The sequence below is a fragment of the Salvia hispanica genome, chromosome 4 (assembly GCF_029641045.1).
Source record: "Salvia hispanica isolate PSC_SH4W2 chromosome 4, Shi_PSC_v1, whole genome shotgun sequence".
NCBI lineage: Eukaryota > Viridiplantae > Streptophyta > Magnoliopsida > Lamiales > Lamiaceae > Salvia > Salvia hispanica.
In genome coordinates, this window is record NC_142695.1 from 21,481,394 (window position 1) to 21,503,071 (window position 21,678).

General features: G+C 38.4%; 3 protein-coding genes across 4 annotated transcripts; 2 read left to right on the plus strand and 1 right to left on the minus strand.

The window, feature by feature from the left end:
• Positions 1 to 4,934: 4,934 nt before the first annotated feature.
• Positions 4,935 to 9,096, plus strand: LOC125196658 (Early-responsive to dehydration stress protein (ERD4)). The gene is made up of 10 exons (XM_048095262.2): positions 4,935 to 5,245; positions 5,524 to 5,667; positions 5,958 to 6,021; positions 6,227 to 6,439; positions 6,530 to 6,721; positions 6,840 to 7,138; positions 7,415 to 7,694; positions 7,963 to 8,241; positions 8,398 to 8,631; positions 8,746 to 9,096. Exons 1-10 carry the CDS (start codon positions 4,962 to 4,964, stop codon positions 8,902 to 8,904), a joined length of 2,148 nt encoding a protein of 715 aa, XP_047951219.1. The 5' UTR covers positions 4,935 to 4,961; the 3' UTR covers positions 8,905 to 9,096.
• Positions 9,084 to 10,765, minus strand: ANNAT3 (annexin 3). 2 transcript variants are annotated; one of them, XM_048095264.2, is made up of 6 exons: positions 10,602 to 10,765; positions 10,360 to 10,505; positions 9,973 to 10,200; positions 9,688 to 9,900; positions 9,511 to 9,600; positions 9,084 to 9,438 (listed from the first exon to the last, which is right to left on the minus strand). In XM_048095264.2, the coding sequence occupies exons 1-6, from the start codon at positions 10,675 to 10,677 to the stop codon at positions 9,235 to 9,237; spliced, it is 957 nt and encodes a 318-aa protein (XP_047951221.1). In that variant the 5' UTR covers positions 10,678 to 10,765; the 3' UTR covers positions 9,084 to 9,234. The 2 variants fall into 2 exon arrangements, with proteins under 2 accessions (XP_047951221.1, XP_047951220.1); XM_048095263.2 differs by having other exon boundaries at positions 10,360 to 10,526.
• A 6,041-nt stretch (positions 10,766 to 16,806) lies between these two features.
• ANNAT4 (annexin 4) lies at positions 16,807 to 18,424 on the plus strand. Its single transcript, XM_048090671.2, has 5 exons — positions 16,807 to 16,961; positions 17,047 to 17,219; positions 17,325 to 17,540; positions 17,630 to 17,926; positions 17,996 to 18,424. The coding sequence occupies exons 1-5, from the start codon at positions 16,844 to 16,846 to the stop codon at positions 18,203 to 18,205; spliced, it is 1,014 nt and encodes a 337-aa protein (XP_047946628.1). The 5' UTR covers positions 16,807 to 16,843; the 3' UTR covers positions 18,206 to 18,424.
• Positions 18,425 to 21,678: the final 3,254 nt, after the last annotated feature.

Here is a 21,678-nt window from a genome sequence, read left to right on the forward strand (position 1 = left end):
ATTGTGTCTAAATTATGTTGCTGATAGTTTGAATCAACTATCAAGTACTAGTACTAGTACACAAATTGACAGTATACAAATTGGCCGCCGGCTGATTCAACTATCAAATTAATAATAAGGACTATTATGCAATATTTAAAGTTTTTTGCAGTAGATACTCAATTTTGGTGTTCACTTCAAATTTGATGTTGTTTGATTAAAAAACCCAAAAATGGGTATGGGTATGGAGTATGGTTGGAGCACATTTTTACACCAAAAATGGGATTTGGTGTATGGTTGGAGGTGGTCTTAAAGATGGTGTAAATGGTTGGAGTAAAACTACTTTTTGGTGTGACATATACTCAAAAATGGATTTGGGTTTGGAGTCAATGGTTGGAGATGGCCTTAGAAAGTGTATACGCATGCAAACTTTTGTTACTCCTTCCATCCCATTTTAGGAGATTCGATTTTCTATTTTAGTTTGTCTCACATTAGGAGTCCCGATTAAAATATTCCATAAATATTAATAAGCCGCTAACATTTTATTATAAAACTAATATATAAAAATAAGACTCGTATTTCACTATTTTTTTCATCAATTTTTCTTTACATTTCTAAAAATTCGTATTGGACTCCGTTAGGATTTAGGATTCTTACAAAACAGGAGAATTTCGAGAATATTTATATTTGGACTATAAAGTAACCAAATAACGTTAATAACACAAGCATCGCATATTTTTCGTTTACAACTTATATGTGCATGAATTAATAACACGACTTTAAGTCTTACACGAGTGATCTACGTTGGAGCTGTGAATTATATATTTTAAAAATCATACCACATAAATATATATAAAATAAGAAATCGAAAAATAAAGTTTTCTTTACACAAACCCTGTACATCTTTTTATCATTGCTATATATCAACATCTTACATATTTCCGTCAAAATAGTCCTAGTATGTACTAGAATCAGTGGCGGAGCCAGGAATTTTGTGATGGGGGCCTAAGAAGAAATTTTTTTTAGCTCTATTACCATTAATAGTTACATGTATCTCTTGATGGTTTTAGTTTGCCATCAAAATTAATCACAAGAAGACTTTTTTGATGTTTTTGTCATAGAGATCTTAAAAATAACGGGATGTTTGTAGATATGTACTACTATTACTTAAAAATTAAATGCACATCAAGCAAATTTAATCTAATCAAGAACAATTGATATAAATACTTTGTGATGTCCTTAAAAAAGAATTCTACCTGCTATTAAATAAGTTTTTCATAAGTAAAGCAAAACAGTTGAATTATAGATACTAGAAAATTTTGATAAAACTATTAATTATATTATAATACTAATAAAAAAACTAGTTTAAAATACAATATTGTATAATATAGTATATTACATTATTTACAAGTTATTGAACAAATAACATCCTCTCAAACTATAATCTTTAAAAGTCATTTATTAAATATAACATATCTCTTAAAAGTGATTTAACAATAAAAGTTATTGAGTAAATATAGCAATCTCTAAAATATAATTTGACAACAAATAAATTAGAATAACAGTGGGTAAATATTTAAAAATAACCTCTAAAAGAACATTGGGTAAATATTGCACATAGGGAATGATGATTTGACAAGTACGCAATAGGCTAATACTGATACTGAAAAAGTTTTAGCCGCAGCAGAGAGTCGAACTCTACACCACCGTGAAAGTAAGATCCAAAGCCTAGATCACTTGCCATCTGCGCTATAATAATTTTAAGGAATATTTCTGAATATATATATTATAGGAAAACTCTAATGGCTGGGGGGCAAAAGGGCCCCCATGCCCCACCATAGCTCCGCCTCTGTATGGAATATAGTGATATAATAATTCTAAAAATGTGTAGGTTTAAATCCCATAGTTAGATGAAGAGTGAACTGCATAAAAGGGTCCTAATTTTTTAACTTGTTGCATCGGAGACTCCTAACAAAAAAAAATCTCATCACAGGTATCTAACAAAATACATAATCACAAACCTTGTGTTTTTTGCCAATTTTCTGACGAAAATGTCCAAATGGGTTGAAGGGCAATTTAGTCTCACTATCCCCCAAACCTAAACAACCCTGCACACTACTCTGGCAGTACTACACTATCTACAAGTGATTTGTCAAATCATAGAGGATTTTGTTTCCACTTTTCTATGATGAGTACCTGCAACTAGGGGTGTCGAAACGGGTACCCGCGGGTACCCGCACCCGACGAGTCGGGTACCCGCACCCAACTTTGGCCGAAAACTTTGTCCCGATAACCGTCCCGCAGTGAGTCGGGTATTACCCGATACCCGAGTCGGGTATCCCGCACCCGACACCGCGGGTACCTGACCCGAAGCCAATTTTTTTTTTCCAAATCTTCTTTTTTTATTTATTTGTATAGTTTATAATACAAAATACTACTTGTTGAATGTTGTAGATTCTCACCTTAACCCTTTAACTTTATTAATTAATTTTGCTGAGAATTGAGATGAAGCATGTAATGTAATTGTAATATTTGATTCTCTGCCTTCGTGTGTTTCCAAAATTTTAAGTTAAAATGCTTAATTTCTCCTTCTATATTGTTTACATACTGTAAATAAGGAATTAGAAACTTATATTTTTTTAAAAAAAATTGAAATATCTGCTTCAAATTTTCATGTTACAAATTACCACCTGTAAATATGTAAATTCAAATTCAATTACAATGCCAAAAAATCCAAACTCCTAAATTCATATCACCATTCAAAAAACTAAATATGAAAAATTAACAAAGTAACCAACAATGTCTCACTTTCATCAAAAGTAGTAAATAATTATAACCAACAGTCACCAAATATTAAAATTAAAAATAAAAAATTATAAAATATTAATATACATATCGGGTATGTCGGGACTAACGGGTTACCCGAGCGGGTATCGGGTATACCCGATACCCGCAAAATCCAAAATAGTCATACCCGATCCCGCCCCGTTACCCGACTCCATCGGGTATCGGGTATCCGTTACCCGATGGGTATCGGGTCGGGTTCGGGAATTACCCGTTACCCGCTACCCGTTTCGACACCCCTACCTACAACTATAAAATAACTAATACTCAATAAATTATTTAATAAATTATATCACAAATCACACAAAATAAATAATTAATACTAATAATTTATATAAAATAAACTAAATATCAACTAATTTTTTGAACTAATTATTTAATAAAACTATGCATCATTATATTTATACATATAATAATTAATTAGCCTATACCATTAATTTTTATTTAGTTTAATTAGCCCATCCCATTAATTAGCCCATACCATTAAATATTTAGCCCATGTCAAATATATTTTAAACCTAATTTACTCTCTCTCTCTCCCAGAGCGCCGATCTTCTTCTTCCCCTTCTCTCCCCTTCTCAGATTTTTCGTTGTCTGCTCTGCATCTCAAATTTCCTCCACAACTTCTTCAACCATCTACAACTCTCCAAAATCACTGCATCTTTGCCGTAACATTGTTCCAAAAACGCAAAAAAGGACGATTTGGGATGCGTTTTTAGAGTATGATTGGAGGTGTTTTCCACTGCAAATTTCCGTTTTTCAGCATCGTTGGAGATGCCCTTAGCCAGCAGATCGAAGTAATCTCGGGCAAACATACCATAATTGATGGTGTCAGTAGCCTCGGAAATTCTATCAAGAGTCGAGTTGGATGGGAGCAGCGAAGCACTCGCAACACAGTTCTTCGTAGCCGCTTTACTCTCCATAGAAAGAGGAAGAGACGAGTCGGGTGGGGGCAGCGAAGCACTAGTAGTAGAGTTCTCCATAACCGCCTTACTCTCCACAGAAAAGAGGTAGAAATTGAATGAGGAGTGAAAACCTTGAAAATGGAGTGATGGAGTGGAGTGAGATAAGAGAAAGAAAAGAGTGAAAGTGAATTAGAGGAAAGAGAAAGAGAAGTCTTTTAATGTTTATAAAATAACAATGCAAGTGAATTGGAGGGAAGAGAAAGAGAAGACATGACATTTTGGGTCATATCATTAGTAGGTGTCAGCCACAGTGCTGGAGCAATTAGACAAGAATGCCCTTTAAGGGCCTAAGGGTGTTATCGTCCGAAAAACGTGGTTTGTGATTGTATGTTTTGTAAGATCCATGTGGTGAGATTTTTTTTTGTTAGGGATCTCCGGTGCAACAAACCGAAAAGTTAGGGCCCTTTTATGCAGTTCACTCTTAGATGAAAAAGTTTGTGCTATACATATCCTATTTTTATAACCATAGTATTAATGTAATAATAATTGTGAGTAGAATATGTGGTCCACTTACCAAAAATAATTAAACAAAATGAGATAATTACGAAATATAAAAATATTATTATTTCCGTCCTCCAAATTTTGACACAATTTACTAGTATTTCAGTCCGTCCCTGAAAATTTGACACACTTCAATTTTTACCATTTTTGGTAGTGGACTCATATTCCACTAACTCATTCCTACTCACATTTTATTATAAAACTAATACTTTAAAAGTAGGATTCATATCCATCAGCTTTTTCAACTCACCTTCCATCATATTTTTTAAAATTCGTGTCAGGTCAAAGTGCGTCAAACTTTGGGGGACGGGGGGAGTAGTAAAATAAAGGTGGGAGTATTTCCTAAGACACGACAGTTTCACTTTCACGATTAAGAAATGGGTGCTGAGATTTATTATGTATGTAATAAATAAAATAATAAAATTGAAATAGGATTTACATTAAAAGTGGGAGTTGGTTAAGTCCGAAATAAAATGAAAAATGTTTGAATAACGACACAAAAACCGCATGCATATTTCATGCAACCACGTCTCCGTCGCTGAGAGTCCGCCACGTAACAAAATAGTAGGGCCCACTCCAAATCAGTAGAGAAGGAAGTAGTATTTGTTTGTGAATTTCCCCCCAAATCGAAAATCATAGAAACCGCTGTGGGATTATTGACATGAAGAAGGCATGAATGCAGAGAGCTTACTGGTCTCGGCGTCCATCAACATCGGCTTCGCTCTCTTAATTCTCTCTCTCTTCTCCATCCTCCAAAAGCAGCCTTCCAATGCTCCCATCTACTATGCCCGCCGCCTCTCCCAGCACCGCCCCGTCTCCCTCCACCCCCGCCTCTCCGTCCGCCGCCTCCTCCCCTCCCCCGCCTGGATCCGCCTCGCCCTCTCCATCACCGAGGACGAGATTCTCGACACCTGCGGCCTCGATGTCTTGATCTTCATCCGCCTCTTCAAATTCGGGTCCGTTTCAACCCATCAATTATATTTTACTCTGTTTTCCATGTATCATCCAATTCAAATCACATGGATTCATATTTCTCTGTCAATTTTATCATGGATATGATTTTACAGTTTATATTTGATATGATGATGATCTTAATGTACATCATTTCATTTGCATTCACTATCTGTGTTTAATTTCTTGGATCAAAGCTCGATCTCTTCGGATCCTGTTTATAGTGGCAAGTGAACTGTGTCAGCAATTCAAATTCTCAATTCTGTGTGGAGAATATTTGCAGGATCAATTTCTTCTTGGTTGGCTCTTTGGTCGGGTTATTTGTACTAGTCCCGATTAACTATCTAACAGGGGATGGAGAGCAAGCCGGCCATTCACATTCCTTGGATGCTTTCACAATAACCAACATTACCAAAGGCTCGGACTGGTGAGCTTTTGGTGCATTGTATCCGTCCTGGCTCTGTGCCATCTTAGCCAGCACTAGATGTTAGGAATTGTTGGTTAATGTGTTAAATTGGAGAGAGAAAAGGCGGGTGTGAGTATTAAATAAAGAGTGAAAGAGATGTGAATATTTAATTGTAAAGAGAAAATTTCTAAAAATAGAAATGTGTCATCTTATTTGGTACAAACTAAAAATGAAAGTGTGTCATCTTAGGTGGGACGAAGGGAGTACTTCATTAGTAGTTCATGTTTTTCTGAGTATTCGGTGTTCTACAGGCTCTGGGTGCATTGTGCGTGCTTATACTTCGTATCCTTTTATGGATTATACCTACTACACAAGGTAGCACCTTCTTTTGCTTTCTATGTGCATTCTCTTTTTATTTTGATCAAGTTTAAAGCATTTTGCCCAATTATTACCTAAGGAAAGTTATACGTCATGTACACGTTAATAAGTTCCAGGAATTCGCTTAAGACATGTTGTGACTTTCCTAAGTAAGACAGATTTTCTAGTTATTGTGTGAATTTGTTTCTTCCATCTATCCCAGGAATATGAAGATATTCTGGTAAAGAGGACCCAACAACTACATCTTATGAGGCATGAGCCAAATCAGCTCACTGTTTTGGTTCGAGAAATTCCGTTTTGTGAGGAACACAATGCCCATGACTGCGCTGTTGATCACTTTTTCTCAAAGTATCATCCACATTCATATCAGTCTTATCAAATCCTTTATGATGGACGCGAACTCGACAAATTAGTGGTAAGGTTACTCTAGCATATTGACAGTATTCTTTAAGGGTTGAGCCAATACAGGAAGTTCAATTGTCTTAATGTATTAACTACTTATCAGAACCAATCAAAATCGGTTAGAAAAAAAATTGAGAAGTTGAGGCATCGTTCAGCAAATAAAAAACAAAGCATGAATTTGCTCGAATCGGAAGCATTGAGAAATGATGCAGAGATTGAAGGGCTAAAGGAACAGCTTCGTGACATCGGTCACAAAATACAGTTTTTACAGACTAAAGATCAGCTTCAAGCTAAGGTAGAATTTTACTTGATGAACAATCTGTCTTGCAAGTGATTAAAGTGTTTATAACACGAGTTATTTATTTGTTATATTAGAAGTTATTGTATTATTACCATTTTTTTCATCCTTGTAGGAACTTCCGGTTGCTTTTATCACATTCAAGTCACGTTGGGGTGCTGCTTTAGCTGCTCAATCCCAGCAGACGTCTAACCCTATTATATGGGTAACTGAAATGGCTCCAGAACCGAGAGACGTACTTTGGAAAAACTTGGCAACTCCTTTCAGATACTTGCCTCTTTACAAGTTTGGTGTATATGTATCAGTAACAGTACTTACAATCTTCTTTGCTGTACCTGTTACTGCCGTTCAAGGAATTGCAAAATTTGAACGTCTAAAGAAATGGTTTCCTCCTGCTATGGCTGTTCAGTTGATGTAAGATAAATATATATCCATGAATTGCATTTGTACTCTTTGCTGGACTCATATTTGTATGAATCATCTGTATGGGCTTTTTGCATTACTTTGTAAAGCTTATTTTATGTTCACGGGAATAGAGTGATAATGGTCGTGTACTGTGATAAGTTAATTATCTTTTCCCCGACCTTTTTTCTGCTCTTGAGTTCTGTTGTTTGCAGTGAATCATGTCTTGACTATTCCCTAGCTATTAGTGTGATACCTCACACCTCTACATCTGTTTCTCTTTTGTAGACCTGGACTCAGCTCTTTCGTGACAGGCTATCTTCCAAGTGCCATTCTCAACGGTTTTGTCTATATCGTTCCATTTGCCATCATAGAAATGGCAAAAAATGCAGGCTATGTATCAAGGAGTCGGAAGGATATAAAAGCATGCAATATGGTTTTCTATTTTCTCGTTGGAAATGTTTTCTTCTTAAGTCTGTTATCGGGATCATTAATAGATCAGATTGGTGAATATTTCAACAATCCTAGGGATTTTCCTGGTCGTCTTGCAAGTGCTGCCACTGCTCAAGTAAGAAGACCAGTACTTTCTACTCATGATCATTTTTATGTGAAAACTTATATCCATCTATTTTATTGTTTTGGTTATTCAATCATTGAGTAGTTTGGAAAGGTTATATAACACAAAGAACTTTTGTTAGAGATTTTATAGTAGTAGTATGGTTTTCAGTGATACCTCAGAGTTTCTTTTTGCAATCGTTGGTTCAAGATATGCAGTCACATACAATGCTCGATGTATAATACCTTGTTCTTGATTCTCTCCTTATCCTTTGTTTCAGGCAGATTTTTTCATGACGTACATCTTGACCAATGGGCTGTCAGGATTTTCGCTGGAGATTCTACAGCCCGGGTTGCTCATGTGGGAAGTAATGAGGTCTCACATATGGGATCGTGGGAAGAAGACGCGACCATATCTTACTTCCCTACCTTATTACCGTACAATTCCCTTTGTTTCACTCTGCATGTTGATCGGCATGGTGTATGCAGTTGTGTCACCATTGCTCCTTCCGTTTCTGGTTGGCTATTTTTGTCTGGGCTACGTCGTGTTCATAAACCAGGCCGGTTTCCTTTCCTCAACTACAAACTATATATAGCATACACTCTCACACTTTGCTGGCCACATATAATTTTCGTATTCATAGATATTTTCTAGCAAAAATTTGATGTGAGAAGATTACTATGGCAATGATATAGCTCTTTGTTGCATCTTGCAGATTCAAGATGTGTATATAACTACTTATGAAACATGTGGCCAGTATTGGCCCTACATTCATCACTACACCGTGGTTGCAATCGTGATCATGCAGATAACGATGATCGGTCTATTTGGACTCAAATCAAAGCCTGCAGCTTCTTTATGCACAGTACCTCTATTGGTCCTCACTCTGCTCTTCAACGAATACTGCAAGGCCCGCTTCCTACCCACATTCTATCAGTTCTCAGTCAAGGTAGGCGCATATTTACAACATTTATGTTAGGCTTTATTACATCTGTTTTTCGTCAAGGGGGAGATCATTTCTATCTTAATATCCGATTTTTAGAAGAGAGTTTTTCGTTTGCAGGATGCAAGGGACAGGGACGATTTTGATGAAAAAACGGACTTGATGGAACCCAACATACAAAATGCCATTGAGGCATACAGCCCTCCCTGTTTGCGACCACTGGATCTTGAAGAAGGGGAGTCGAGTTCGATGCAGCCATTAATAAATGCCACCACGTAAAACTTTCTACTTCCCACTTCACTAGTCTTCTTCTACACATTGTTTTTCTGCTGCATGAGTTTGGCAGATAACATACAGAACGATGATTGCTGCTTGTATAAATTCTCTCTCTTGATCTTGCAAAACTTTCCGTTTCTATCTATCAGGCCTTAGATTTCTGATAAATATGCGAGACGAGGTTTCAAACGACAATGTCTGATCTTATTAGTACATTACACTCTGTTTTATCCATTTCACAATCAAACTAACAAATTATGTGCCCAGAAAGTAATAGGTCAAATAACACACCAATGAATCAAAACTCATTAAACGAAAGAAAAAACAAGAAAATCAGATCTTTGCTCCAAGCAAAGTCATGAGGAAGTCCTTGTAGTCCCCAGACGTGTCTCCGATGACAGCATTGTCTAGACTAGATTTATTAGCGTTAAAATACTCAGCCCGCACCTTCATCATATCAATCTCAGCCCGAGCTACAATGGCTCTAGTCAGCGAATCTTCGTCAGTCCCCAGTCCTACAATTGAAGCTCTTATAACCTGCCATTACCAGTGAAAAAAAAGGGGTTACTTCCATTTCCAGCAAAGAACAATTTCAACGAAGCAAATTACCTCGGCAAAGTGTTTCTCTGGGGTGTCTAGGCACCAAATGACCACTTTCATGACTGACTCCACAATGCCCTTTCCACAAGCCATAATGTCCTACCAAGTTAGAGTATTTCTATCAGTGATCAATTCAAAGGAAAAATGTTAGATGATAGTATTTGAGATATGAAAATGAAAAGCAACTTTGTCAATGGATGTTCCATAGTCATCCTTGTAAAGCTGGAAAGTCTTTCTGAGCTGAAATGTGTTCCTTGTCGACAGTATCCTCAAGAGCTCGTCGTCGTCTAGTTTCTTCGCTTGAATAGCTTCGCGTAGTTTAGCTGCCTCCAGCTTGGCCACGGACGAGTCCACCACTTCTTTATCGTATCTGTAGGAACTCACCAAACTGACCAGGATCTGTTGGATGTTTCTGTACTAGTTAGTGATGAGTTTTGAAGAAGGAGAAGAGTGAGGTAGAGAGAAATGTACCTTTTGGAGGGGAAGAGAGACATTGGATATGATGTCTTCTTCAAGAGAAGTGTGGAAGAGAGAGCAATAGGCTTGTCTAACAGCAACCAGATGATGAGGCGATGTGGCGCATGCTATCTCTGCTATAACCTGTAGCTCTGTTAGGTTTTTCCTTCTCGACTTCAACGCTTCATTCGCAAGCCTTGCGTCTCTTTCCCAGGGCTCGTATGTCCACAGAATCACCGCTTTCTACCATTTTCGCAGAGAATCACAAGTAAACAAACCAATCGGAAAGAATTCACATGTAAATCAACGAAAAATGGAGTAGGAGCATCATCAATTGACAATTGGAAAAATGATTAAATGAGACAAAGAAATGAAATTCGATGAAGATGCGAAGGTACGGACCCTGAAATCACCAGAGAGCTCGTCGTTGAGGCAATCGATGAGGGAGGAATTGTGAATCTGGTGATAAGTATCTCGGATGAGTCTTCTCTGAGCTGAATTTCTGCAACCGAGAATCCGTATTAATGCCTTCTCGTCCGTTCCAAGCCCTAAAACCAAACAACAATCACCTACAATATCATATACATTTTCACCGGAAATCGAGAGCCTAATTGAAACGTTAATTGGTAGGAGAAATGGCCTACTCTTGCAAGCATTGTTGATTGCTTCGCAGTCTTTATCTGGAGACGGAACCTCTTGAGGAATTCTGATCGTCGACATTTTCTCCCCTTATTTGATTTTTTTCTTGCTTAGATGGGGTTTAGTAGTTTCAGTTTCAGTTCAGTTTCTTCTCTACAGACTGTTGAAGATGAACGGTGCATGTTGCAATTTATCTTTCCTAATAGACGTTTTTGCCCCCCATTCTCATTTTATTTCCGCCCATGTCCAGGTGGACTATTATTTATGAATATTTTCATATCTGATTTAATAATTCATTGATAGACTTTTATTTTATTTTATTTTATTTTTTGGGCCAAACTGCTGGACTGTATGCCAGCTGACTTATACTTCCCATGTCCCATTAGAAATGAAACGTTTTCTTTTTTGGTTTGTCCCATTAAAAATGAAACGTTCCTATAAATGGAAACAATACTCTTTCTACTTTTCCTTCTTTCTTATTACTTTATTCTCTCTTCATTAACTCACAAAATATTACTACATAAAATCAAGTGCCGAAGAACAAATATTGCATATCTAGTGGGACGAAAGGAGTATATTACCATGATAAGATAACAAATAAAATTGCTTGGATCAAATATTTCACTTAAAATTATTGTAGGTGGCCTAAAACAGATGAAATAAATGCATAGTTGTTGGACTTTATTAACCACTGGGGACATATAGCACATCATATCCTCTACACCACTCTTACTTATTCCATGTGTTTTATCACTCCCTCTCATTCCAATTCACATGTTTTAAGAGCATCCGCAATGGTCGGCTAGCGACCGGCTAGCCGATTCGTCGCGCTGGCCGATCGGCTAGCCGAACCATTGCAATCGGCCAGCGCAAAATCGGCGAGCGGATCGGCGTGGGCTCGCCGATCGCTCGTCGCTGGCCGAAACGCTAGCCGATCGGCTAGCCGCCATTGTGGAGGCCCGATCGGCCAGCGCCGATTTTCGATTTTTTTTTTTTTTTAAAATCATATATAAACGCGATTTTCGTTTCATTTTCATTTGCACCACTTGTTTTAACGAGTTTTCTCTCTCTCTAACTTTCTGTTCAAGAGCATCATCGAGTGATGGATCACAACAACGAGTCCAGTCCGGCGACGAGCGGCTCGCGGGCAGTCAGCGCCCGGGTGGGGGGGTATGCCCCAGATGCAGCAGCAGATGATGTTGCAGCAGATGATGGGGATGATGTGGCAGGGGGGGATGCCGGGGGGGGTGCAGGGGTCACCGGGAGGGGACGCGGTATATCGGCCCTCGCTTGATTTTTTGACGGCTTCGTCTCACACGTCGACCCCGGTGGAGATGTAGTTCTCTGGCGATGACCTTCTGTCATTGCATGATATGGGGATCGATCTCGGGGACGATGATACTCCCGTTCGAGCGACGCCGGCCGCGCCGAGGAAGAAGACGAGGGGGAAGGGGAAGGGCAAGGCGGTCGGCGAGTCATCGCAGCCCACTGCCACCGGCCGGAGGAAGTGGACGGAGGATGAGCACGCCGCGGTGGCCAAGGGGTGGTTGGAGGTGTGCGACGATCCACTGGTTGCGAACAACCAGCGGGTCGTCAACATGTGGGCGAAGATCAGGGCTGCCTATAAGAACCACTGTCCGCACGGGAAGGACTTCAGCAACGAGGAGGTCCGGAAGGGGTGGGAGCGCATCAGGGCCGCAGTGGGCCGTTTTGCGAATTTGTACGCCAACGCCCTCCGTCAGCTCAAAAGTGGGCAGACTGAGGACGACGCCCGGAGGATAGCCGCGAGTCAGTTCCCCTTGGAGGGGAAGTATAAGGAGTTCACCTTCTGGGAGTGCTTCTTGTTGCTGAAGGGCTCGGAGAAGTTCCGGGCGGGGTGCGACGCTGGGTGGCCGAAGAAGCAGCGACTTAACTATAGCGGCGACTACAGCGGCAGTAGCGGCGGATCCCACGACCTCCCCCCGGATGCTGAGGAGTTTCCATCACCTCCTTCATTTACTTGTCGCCCCCGCCCAGTTGGACAGAAGCGGGCGCAGCGGGCTGCGAGGGGCGGATCCCCCCTATCGCCCCGCGAGGTCCAGTCCTCCGCCCTCCCAGCCGCCCCACTCGAGTACACTCTCCATTCGCGTAACCAAACGCGGGCTCAGATGTTACAGGTCTTCCGAGAGTGGAAGAACGCCACTGACCCCACGGAGAAGAGGATTCTTTTCGAGATACTCGAGAGCATGCGTGCTGATTTAGAGATCGCGAGGTCACGGCTGGGGGGTTCCGACGTGGGCTCAGATACCACGGGTGGCGGCAGCGGCGGCGGCGACGGCGGCGGCGACGAGGAGGGCGACGGCGACGGCGATGAGGAGTAGAGAGTGGCGGGGCTCGGGTGTTGAAGCCCTTTTTTTTAAAAAAAAAATCATGTACTTTTTTTTTAAAAATCTTTGTACTTTTTTTTTAATGGAATGGATTATTTTTCCCGTATATGTGTCGTAAATTTAATTCCTTATATCGCAATTTTAATTCCGTAAATGTAGTATATTTTGAATTGTTTTTATTGCGGCTGGCCTATGGCTGGCCTAAATCTGACGTGGCAGGTGGTTTTTTCAGTGTTGCTGACGTGGCAGAGGAGAGAATGGCTGGCCTATGGCTGACCTATTAACCATTGCGGATGCTCTAATACTATCAAACTTTATCTCTTAATAATTGTAACTTTTTTTTTTCTTTTTCGAGCCACCTTTCAACTATTGATAAAACATTTTGTTGTTACATATCATTTCGTTAATACGTACTCCAAGTGATTAAATCCTCTCTTTATCATGGCATATAAAGAGCTTTATCTTAAGTATTAGTACTTAGTATTTTGGTGGGCTCCTTTTTATGTCAAGTCGGTGTAGCATGTCACTATAACTTATTGATTATATCCATGGCGAAGGACCAATATATAGGTCTACCTTGATTGAATGACGTGGTACCTACAAAGTTATAAAGAAATGGACATGAGAAGACATTACTAATAATTTAGATCATTGTGATCTACTAATAAATATCAAAGTTGCCACTCTGTTGTGGAAAATTCGTCTCTACTTCTTTTTACATATGTTCGTTTCTTTGTAAGAATAAAATATATGATACGTATCAACGTAATCACGTTTGAAACCTTTTTCTGTTAGGTGTATCAGATCTTTTATAGGTGGCTAATCAGTTATGTACTACTACTACTTCTTTCTAAGTACTTTTACAGAGTCCATTTCCACTTCAAAAATTAGTTCTATAATATAATTAATTAATTGTAAGCTCGCAAATGCATCCCACTAACATTAGTTCTTGCAAAGACTGCCTTTTTTTGTCCTTTTTTTTTATTTGGGATGACATTATCCATTTCAATTTATTTGATTTGTTTAATTAATTGATTAAATTCAACTGTGATATGATTGAAAATAATGCAAACAAGTATTATATTTTTTGTGAGACATAGTGTTCAGCCATATCTCACAAGATAGAAATGTTAATTATTATATTTAATTTATTATTTTATCATGGATATATCTGTCACAATATTTAAAAATATTACTGTACTAGTCAATAGTATTAGGTATAAGGGCATTTTCTTCCCTACACTTTTTATCTATGGAATTATCTTACAAATCACACAAATCCAACCCATAAAACTAAAGAAGTCCTTAATTTACATAGTTATTAGACTTTATTAGATTTTTTTAATAAAAAAAATAAGATTTGAAATATATTAAACCAAACGTCACACAAAAAGAGATCAACAATAACAAAAAAAAATTAAAAAATGCATGAGGGTAGATTTGTTGAACGAGTATGAAAGATTTGACAACCCACTTCAAACAAGTTTATGAAAATCAAATCACTTAAATCGAATATCATCATTATTAAATGCTGATAATAGACAAATATGGCTGGACTATCTCACTTTAGGAATTATGGAATTATGGTTGTAACGTCCCACTAATGAGCTCCAGTAATCGACGATAATGCCTCTATTAAGAATTAATTGAAACATTTCTTTTTAGCACGAGATATTGTATTAAATGAAAACGGAATAAAATAAGAGAGATAAAGAGAGAATAAAGTAATTAGAGAGAGGATTACTTTTTATCTAAAATAGAAATGACTCAAATATATTAAAATTTTTTAAAATAAAAAAATAACTCTATTAACATGGAATGAAGATCAACTAGTGGTAAATTTTGGAATTATTCTTTAACTGTAAAATATTATTGTTGGGTGCATATTTTGACACGATTTAATTGTACAGTGCATGATAGTATATATAAACATGGTATGCAGAAAAAAAAATAGGACAAAATAATTGACATCCATTTTGCTATAATACGGGCATCCATGTTATACTGCTAAAATATACATCTCTCCACAATAGTCATTAAAAATTACTAGTAGATGATAAAATTTATTGTACTAGTTCTTATTAGTTTTTATGAGATATGTACAATTAATTACATTATCAAACGAATTATTTAAAAACGAGCACATATATATATCCCAAATTATTGACGATTATATGCAAACTTCTTACAAAAACACCAAGTTTTGTTCGATATCCACTTAGTTATTCCAATACATCTAGAGACTCGACACCTTAATTTTTATTTTTAATAATAGTAAAAGTTTTCACAGCTCATATTGTCGTTTGTAGCTTGTAATAGCCAATTGGATTTCAGACTCAATCAAATTATACAGAAGATGATGGTGATGTTGATGGTGATGGTGAAATAGAGAAGAAAATTGTAAATTGACGAATTAATTCTAAGATAAGATTGACCTACATATTTTAATTGATATCGAAATGTTGCAAATAATTAGTTTTGTTTTTTAATAACTATTGCCCATTTGTTGATGTAAATGTATTATAAAGTTAATATTTCTACCTAAAAATACTAGTAAAGTGCAAGCATTTAACTTTCAATTATGAATATTTTGACGGTAATTTAGTTTGTTGGATGTTTTCTTTAGACAATCAGTGATAGGTACTCCCTTCGTCACGTTTGTACTAACATTTAGTTATGGCACGATTTTTAAGGAATTGATAGAATATGTAATTAATGAAGTAAGAGGTGGAGTGTGAAATGAGATGGTGGAGTGTGTAATAAATGAAGTGAGTTGGTTGAAGGTGAGTCCCTCTTGACTTTTTGGTTTTTTATTTTTGTTTTGATTTATTTTAATATAGATAATGACATTTAGGTGTAATTTTAGTGAATAATGGGGTAAAATTTTATGTGCAAATATGGTAAATTTTAAATGTTACTCCAAATGTGGGACGAATTTTTATGGCAAAATGTTAGTATTACAAATCTGGGTTGGAGGAAGTAGTATATATGGAATCATTTATTTAGAAACATTGAATTATGAATGCGAAAAAATTGACAACCATGCACATGGCTCATACACTGTAGAATGGGCACGAGTTTCTCATTTTTGGATATGATAGGTGAAGCAGTCATGCCATCTACCTACCCAATACATATTTGAATTTTCATCATTTAATAGAAAAGAAACAAAAATAGTGTTAATACACACTTTTTTCATCACTATGTACTCATATAGGAGTAATATGGAGTATAGAACTCTATGTCGGTGGATGTATTTCCTGTGAGTATATGTGTGTTCTACGTTTCATATAGACGTATTATATCAAATGTTATGGAGTATTATTAACAATCTATTTACATAAATGTCTTGTCATTCTATACGTTTCAATTGCAAATTGCAATCGTATTTTAATTTTACCACATCACTTCAACTTATCTTATTTATTTGTTGAGATGTTTGAAAAATCACAAAGCCATTGCCCCTTATTATCATGTGCTAGTACAACCTTAATTATCTTTATTGTGATTTTTTTCTCTTGTATTGAAACTACTAAACCATTTAAAAATTATATTGGTGAATTCTCATCAAGTCGGAAATAGAATAAAAAAGGATAGAACTAGAGTCTAGAAACAGAAAATTTTCTTAAATTGATATACTAAGGCCACCAGAAAATATTTTAAAAAAATTAAATGAAGTGGAAAAAGTAGTAACTGTAGTAAAATTAATTAACATAATAAATTGAGACGTAACCAACGCCGAAGAAGCGATTAATAAGACTCCATAAATTAATTCCAAACATAACACAATAAGGAATTGAGGGACATAGTAACATTTTGCAGGGGTACTTTTGTCTTTTCAAGTTTCAAACATCCGAAGTCATCGTCTTAGTATAAATAAAATGCGAGAGCGCCATCACCATCTACCTTCAAATCGAAATTCCCTCAAAAAAAGAACAAATTTACAGAGAACAATGGCAGCTTCCGACGAGCTCGGATCTCTCACCAGAGCTTTCACAGGTACTTTAATTCCGCGATTTCATGAAATAGTAGTCTCTCTGAACTTTAATGCAAAATTAAATCGTGTGAAATGGTGATGGATTAGGGCTTGGAGTGGACGAGAAAGCATTGATATCGGCGCTGGGGAAGTGGCACCCTGAGCAGAAGCAGAGTTTCAGAAAGGGAAGCCGCGACTTTTTCAGAGAGGATGAGCGGCAATTCGAGCGGTGGGACGATCGCCATATCCTGCAGCTTCGTCACGAGTTTCTACGTCTCAAGGTATGTATATACATATATATGGAGGAAGATCTGTGATTCTGCGGTTTTAATATTAGATCTAAATTGAGAATTGCGAGCGAATTGAAAGGAATTGAATGAATACAGGATGCGATAGTGCTATGCGCGATGCATCCATGGGAGAGAGATAGTCGGTTGCTGAAAGAGGCGTTGTATAAAGGACCTCAATACAATGTGTTGGTGGAAATCGCGTGCACCAGATCCTCCGACGACTTGCTCGGAGCTCGAAAGGCCTATCACTCTCTCTTCAATCACTCTGTTGAGGAAGACGTCGCCTTCCACCTCCATACTCCTCACAAAAAGGTAGTAATAGCAGTATTACTCTTTTATCCCCTTTCAATTCAATTTTCCAGCAACAAACAATCTCATCTCTGTTTTTCTTTCACCTGCAGCTTCTGGTTGCGCTTCTGAGCTCTTATCGATACGAAGGCCCAAAAGTGAACGACGAAATCGCAAAAATTGAGGCCAAGGCGATTTCAGAAGCGATCAGGGCAAGTGGAAGCAGCGCCTTGGAAAACGACGACGTTATCAGGATTTTATCAACTAGGAGCAAGCTCCACCTCAAGGCTGTCTACAAGCATTACAAGGAAATTACTGGTAATTTCTTGGATCAGGATTGTGATGATTCCCACCTGATTCTGAAAGAAACGGTCCAATGCTTATGCGCACCAGAAACCTACTTCGCAAAGGTGAATGAATCAAACTCAATTTTATCGGTAGCATTTCGGATTTTTTAACCGAAAATATTGATGGTGTAGATTTTGGAGGCGTCGTTGAGGTACAATGTGGATGAGCTAACCAAAGAAGCGGTGAGCAGAGTGATTGTGACCCGAGCTGATGAGGATATGAAGCAGATTAGAGAAGAATTTAATCGTCAATTCGGCGTTGATCTTGGCAAGAAGGTTGAAGATGTGGCCAATGGAAACTATAGAGATTTCTTGCTCACTTTGGTTGCGAGATCGGATTGAAGCTTCGGTTGTTGACAATGTTTTGATTTGCTGGAATCTGAAGATCATGAACATAAAAATAAATATGTTAATTTTTTTTTAAGGATTATGGTTATTTGTTGCCGGGTGTGAGGTGAGTAAAGATGGTGTGATTTTTGTAAGGATGGCTTGTCGAGTTGTATTGAAGTTTATTTTGTGAGTGTTGCCTTCTTCGAATAAGAATAATTTGTTTCTTGGTTATTTTCTATGAAACATATCTGTTTAAATTGATTACTATATCTCTAGAGGTGAGGATACGTATAAACCTCCGTTATAATATAAATGCTCGAGTAATGAATGAACTCAGTGTGAAATGAGTTATTATAATAATTTGCATAGAAAAAATTATGAATGGAAAGAAATGGAATTGCCCTCATCCATTAGATTCGAACATAAGGCCATATATTCACTGAATGGTGCATGCGACATATCGGAGAGATAAAGAGTATTACTATGTGTTATTGTATGTATTGAATCGGTTGATTACTTCCATAGAATAAATCCCTTTAAATAGGGTTGAGCAATAATGGGTATTAAGTAATGTTTTTAGCATTAGAAATTATATAATCTATCATATATGGAATATTAATTCAATCCTCGATTTTAGAAATTGATTTATTTCTTTTCTTTTCTAAACTTTCCATCAGATCATCGATACTCAGCTTGTAAATGACATCTTCAAAACTTCATTTTTGAGTTGACTACTTTAGTCAAAACATCTATTAGAGCATCAACAATGGTCGGCGAGCGACCGGCTAGCCGATTCCCGGTGCTGGCCGTCCACTCGCCGAACCATTGCAATCGGCAAGCATGGAATCGACTAGAGAATCGGCAAGCGCTGGCCGAAGCGCTCGCCGCCATTGTAGGCTGGCGAGCGGCGAGCGACCGGGCAGCGCGCGTATTTTTATTTTTTATTTTTTTAATTTCCGAAACACTATATATACGTGAACGTCATTTTCATTTGCACCGCTTGTGTTAACGAGCCATCTCTCTCTCTCTCTTAATTTCTGTACAAGAGCAACAACGCAAAATGAGTAACGCGGGTGATAGTAGTGGTAGTAGTGATGAGGAGTACGAACGGTAAATGGACGAAGCATTGGAGGCCTATACATCCGGTGAAATAGACCGGCTGATACAAAAGGGCTTTGCAGCCGGCGGTACCTTGACCTCGACCCGTTGTCCACCGCCGAGCAGTGATTGTTCGGGATCACGTAGCTGCACATCAGCGGCTATATGACGACTACTTCGCAGAGCAACCGCGGTTTAACGCCAACCTGTTCAGGCGGCGTTTTAGGATGCGCAGAGAGCTGTTTATGCGTATCATTGACACTTTGGAGTGTCGATATCTGTGTTTCCGCTTCAGGCACGATGCGACTGGCAGACCCGGCCACACCCCTATTCAAAAGTGCACTGCGGCAATCAGGCGGTTGGCCTACGGAGGTGCGGCAGACATGTGGGACGTGTACCTCCACATAGGTCAGACGACTGCCCTGCAGTGTCTGAAGAATTTCTGTGAGGGCGTCGTTGAAATATTCGGGGACGAGTATCTTCGAAGCCCTAACCCCCAAGACTGTCAGGATCTGATGCAGATGCACGGGGAGAAGCATGGGTTCCCGGGGATGTTAGGCAGCATAGATTGTATGCATTGGGGTGGAAGAACTGTCCCGCTGCCTGGAAGGGGTTCTACACCACCGGCTACAAGGGAAAGAATCCCACGATGATCCTCGAGGCCGTAGCTGATTAACGGCTGTGGATTTGGCATGCGTATTTTGGGGTAGCCCGGTCGAACAACGACCTAAACGTCCTCAACTCGTCGCCCCTTTTCAACGAGCATTGCCAGGGCGTCGTTCCGGCCATTAGTTTTGTCGCCAACTGCAACCAGCATGATATGGGCTACTACTTGTCGGATGGGATATACCCTAGGTGGCCCGTCTTTGTGAAGACGATCAGATGCGCACATGAGGACATGAAGGCCTACTTTGAGGAACGACAGGAGTCGGTGCGCAAGGACGTGGAGCGCGCATTTGGTGTGCTCCAGGCTCGATGGGCGGCAATTGGGTCCAATGCGTTTGTGGCTTGTCGACTGCATTGCTTCTATAATGTATGCCTATATTATCATGCACAACATGCTAGTCGAAGATGAAGGTGTACAACTGACTAGTTGGGCCAATGACGATGAAGCCGGTCCAAGCCACGACATGGCCACCCCCAACGTACTACAGGGGGTACCTCACGATGAAACCGGCCGCCTCCAGGCACATGCCGACATGCGCCAAGTGGATGCCCATATTCAACTCCAAAAGGATTTAATTGAAGAATTGTGGGCGCCGAGGACTGCACGGCGATAGATGTTTTTTGTTTTATTATGTATTTTTTTTAATCATGTACTCCCTCCGTCCCCCAAAATTTGTCACCATTTGATCCGGCACGAGTTTTAAGAAATGTAATAGAAAGTGAGTTAAAAAAGTTGGTGGCATGTGGGTCTTACTTTTATATATTAATTTTAAAATAAAATGTGAGTGAGAATGAGTTAGTTGAATGTGGGGTCCATTACCAAAAATGGTAAAAGGGAAAGGTGACAAATTTTTAGGGACGGACGAAAAAGAAAATAGGTGACAAATTTTCAGGGACGGAGGGAGTAATTTTTTTTTGGACGCACTCTTTTTAATTTAAATGAAATTATTGCATTTTCCTGTATATGTGTCATACATTTAATTACGTATTTTGTGTTTAGTTCCGTAAAGTTTTATTTGTTTTTTTAATTTTGTTTGATGTGGTTAGACTATGGCTAACCTATTGCTTGTCCAGTTGCTTGTCCTAATGATGTGGCAGGAGGAATTTTAGTGCTGATGATGTGGCAGGAGGAGTTTGTGGCTAACCTATGGCTGGCCTAAACCCATTGTGGATGCTCTTAATTAATCCTAAAACCCACCATAAAGTAATTCGATTATATCTCCTTCAATCTTATCTTTAACAAAGTGTATGTTTGTATCTGTATGTTTAGTTCTGTCATGGTAGACTAGATTTTTCAAGATATTTATAGCAGCTTTGCTTTGTTATTAAGGTATAGCTGACACTTTTTTATGAGAAAAATTAATTTTCGACCATTAGCATTCTTAGCCATAAAATATCAGTCAAACCACTCTTTAACACCTTGAAATTCAGTTTCAACATTTGATAAAACAACTTATTTATGTTTCTTCCTCCTCCATTTTACCAAATTATCTCTAATAAAGTAAAGTAGCAACGGTGGATTTTCTAACAATTGGATTACTTGTCCAATCTGCATTTGTGTAGTTATCTACTCTTAGTGCCCTTTTTCTTAAGAGTGAACTACGTAAATGGTATCTAATCTCTACTTTATATCTTTTTTGGTATTTATAAATCACAATTTTAGTACCTGATGCAATTTTCATCCCAAAATACCCTCTAAACAAGTTTATTTTTCCATGTGT

Coding starts and splice junctions, on each gene's coding strand:
- LOC125196658 (XM_048095262.2), top strand. CDS start 4,962: ATGAATGCAGAGAGCTTACTGGTCTCGGCGTCCATCAACATCGGCTTC. Junction 6,440..6,529: donor GCGAACTCGACAAATTAGTG/GTAAGGTTACTC, acceptor ACTACTTATCAG/AACCAATCAAAATCGGTTAG. Junction 8,242..8,397: donor ACGTCGTGTTCATAAACCAG/GCCGGTTTCCTT, acceptor TGCATCTTGCAG/ATTCAAGATGTGTATATAAC.
- ANNAT3 (XM_048095263.2), bottom strand. CDS start 10,677: ATGTCGACGATCAGAATTCCTCAAGAGGTTCCGTCTCCAGATAAAGAC. Junction 10,201..10,359: donor AGCTCTCTGGTGATTTCAGG/GTCCGTACCTTC, acceptor CGAAAATGGTAG/AAAGCGGTGATTCTGTGGAC. Junction 9,601..9,687: donor ATGGAACATCCATTGACAAA/GTTGCTTTTCAT, acceptor CTAACTTGGTAG/GACATTATGGCTTGTGGAAA.
- ANNAT4 (XM_048090671.2), top strand. CDS start 16,844: ATGCGAGAGCGCCATCACCATCTACCTTCAAATCGAAATTCCCTCAAA. Junction 16,962..17,046: donor TCTCACCAGAGCTTTCACAG/GTACTTTAATTC, acceptor GTGATGGATTAG/GGCTTGGAGTGGACGAGAAA. Junction 17,541..17,629: donor TCCATACTCCTCACAAAAAG/GTAGTAATAGCA, acceptor TTTCACCTGCAG/CTTCTGGTTGCGCTTCTGAG.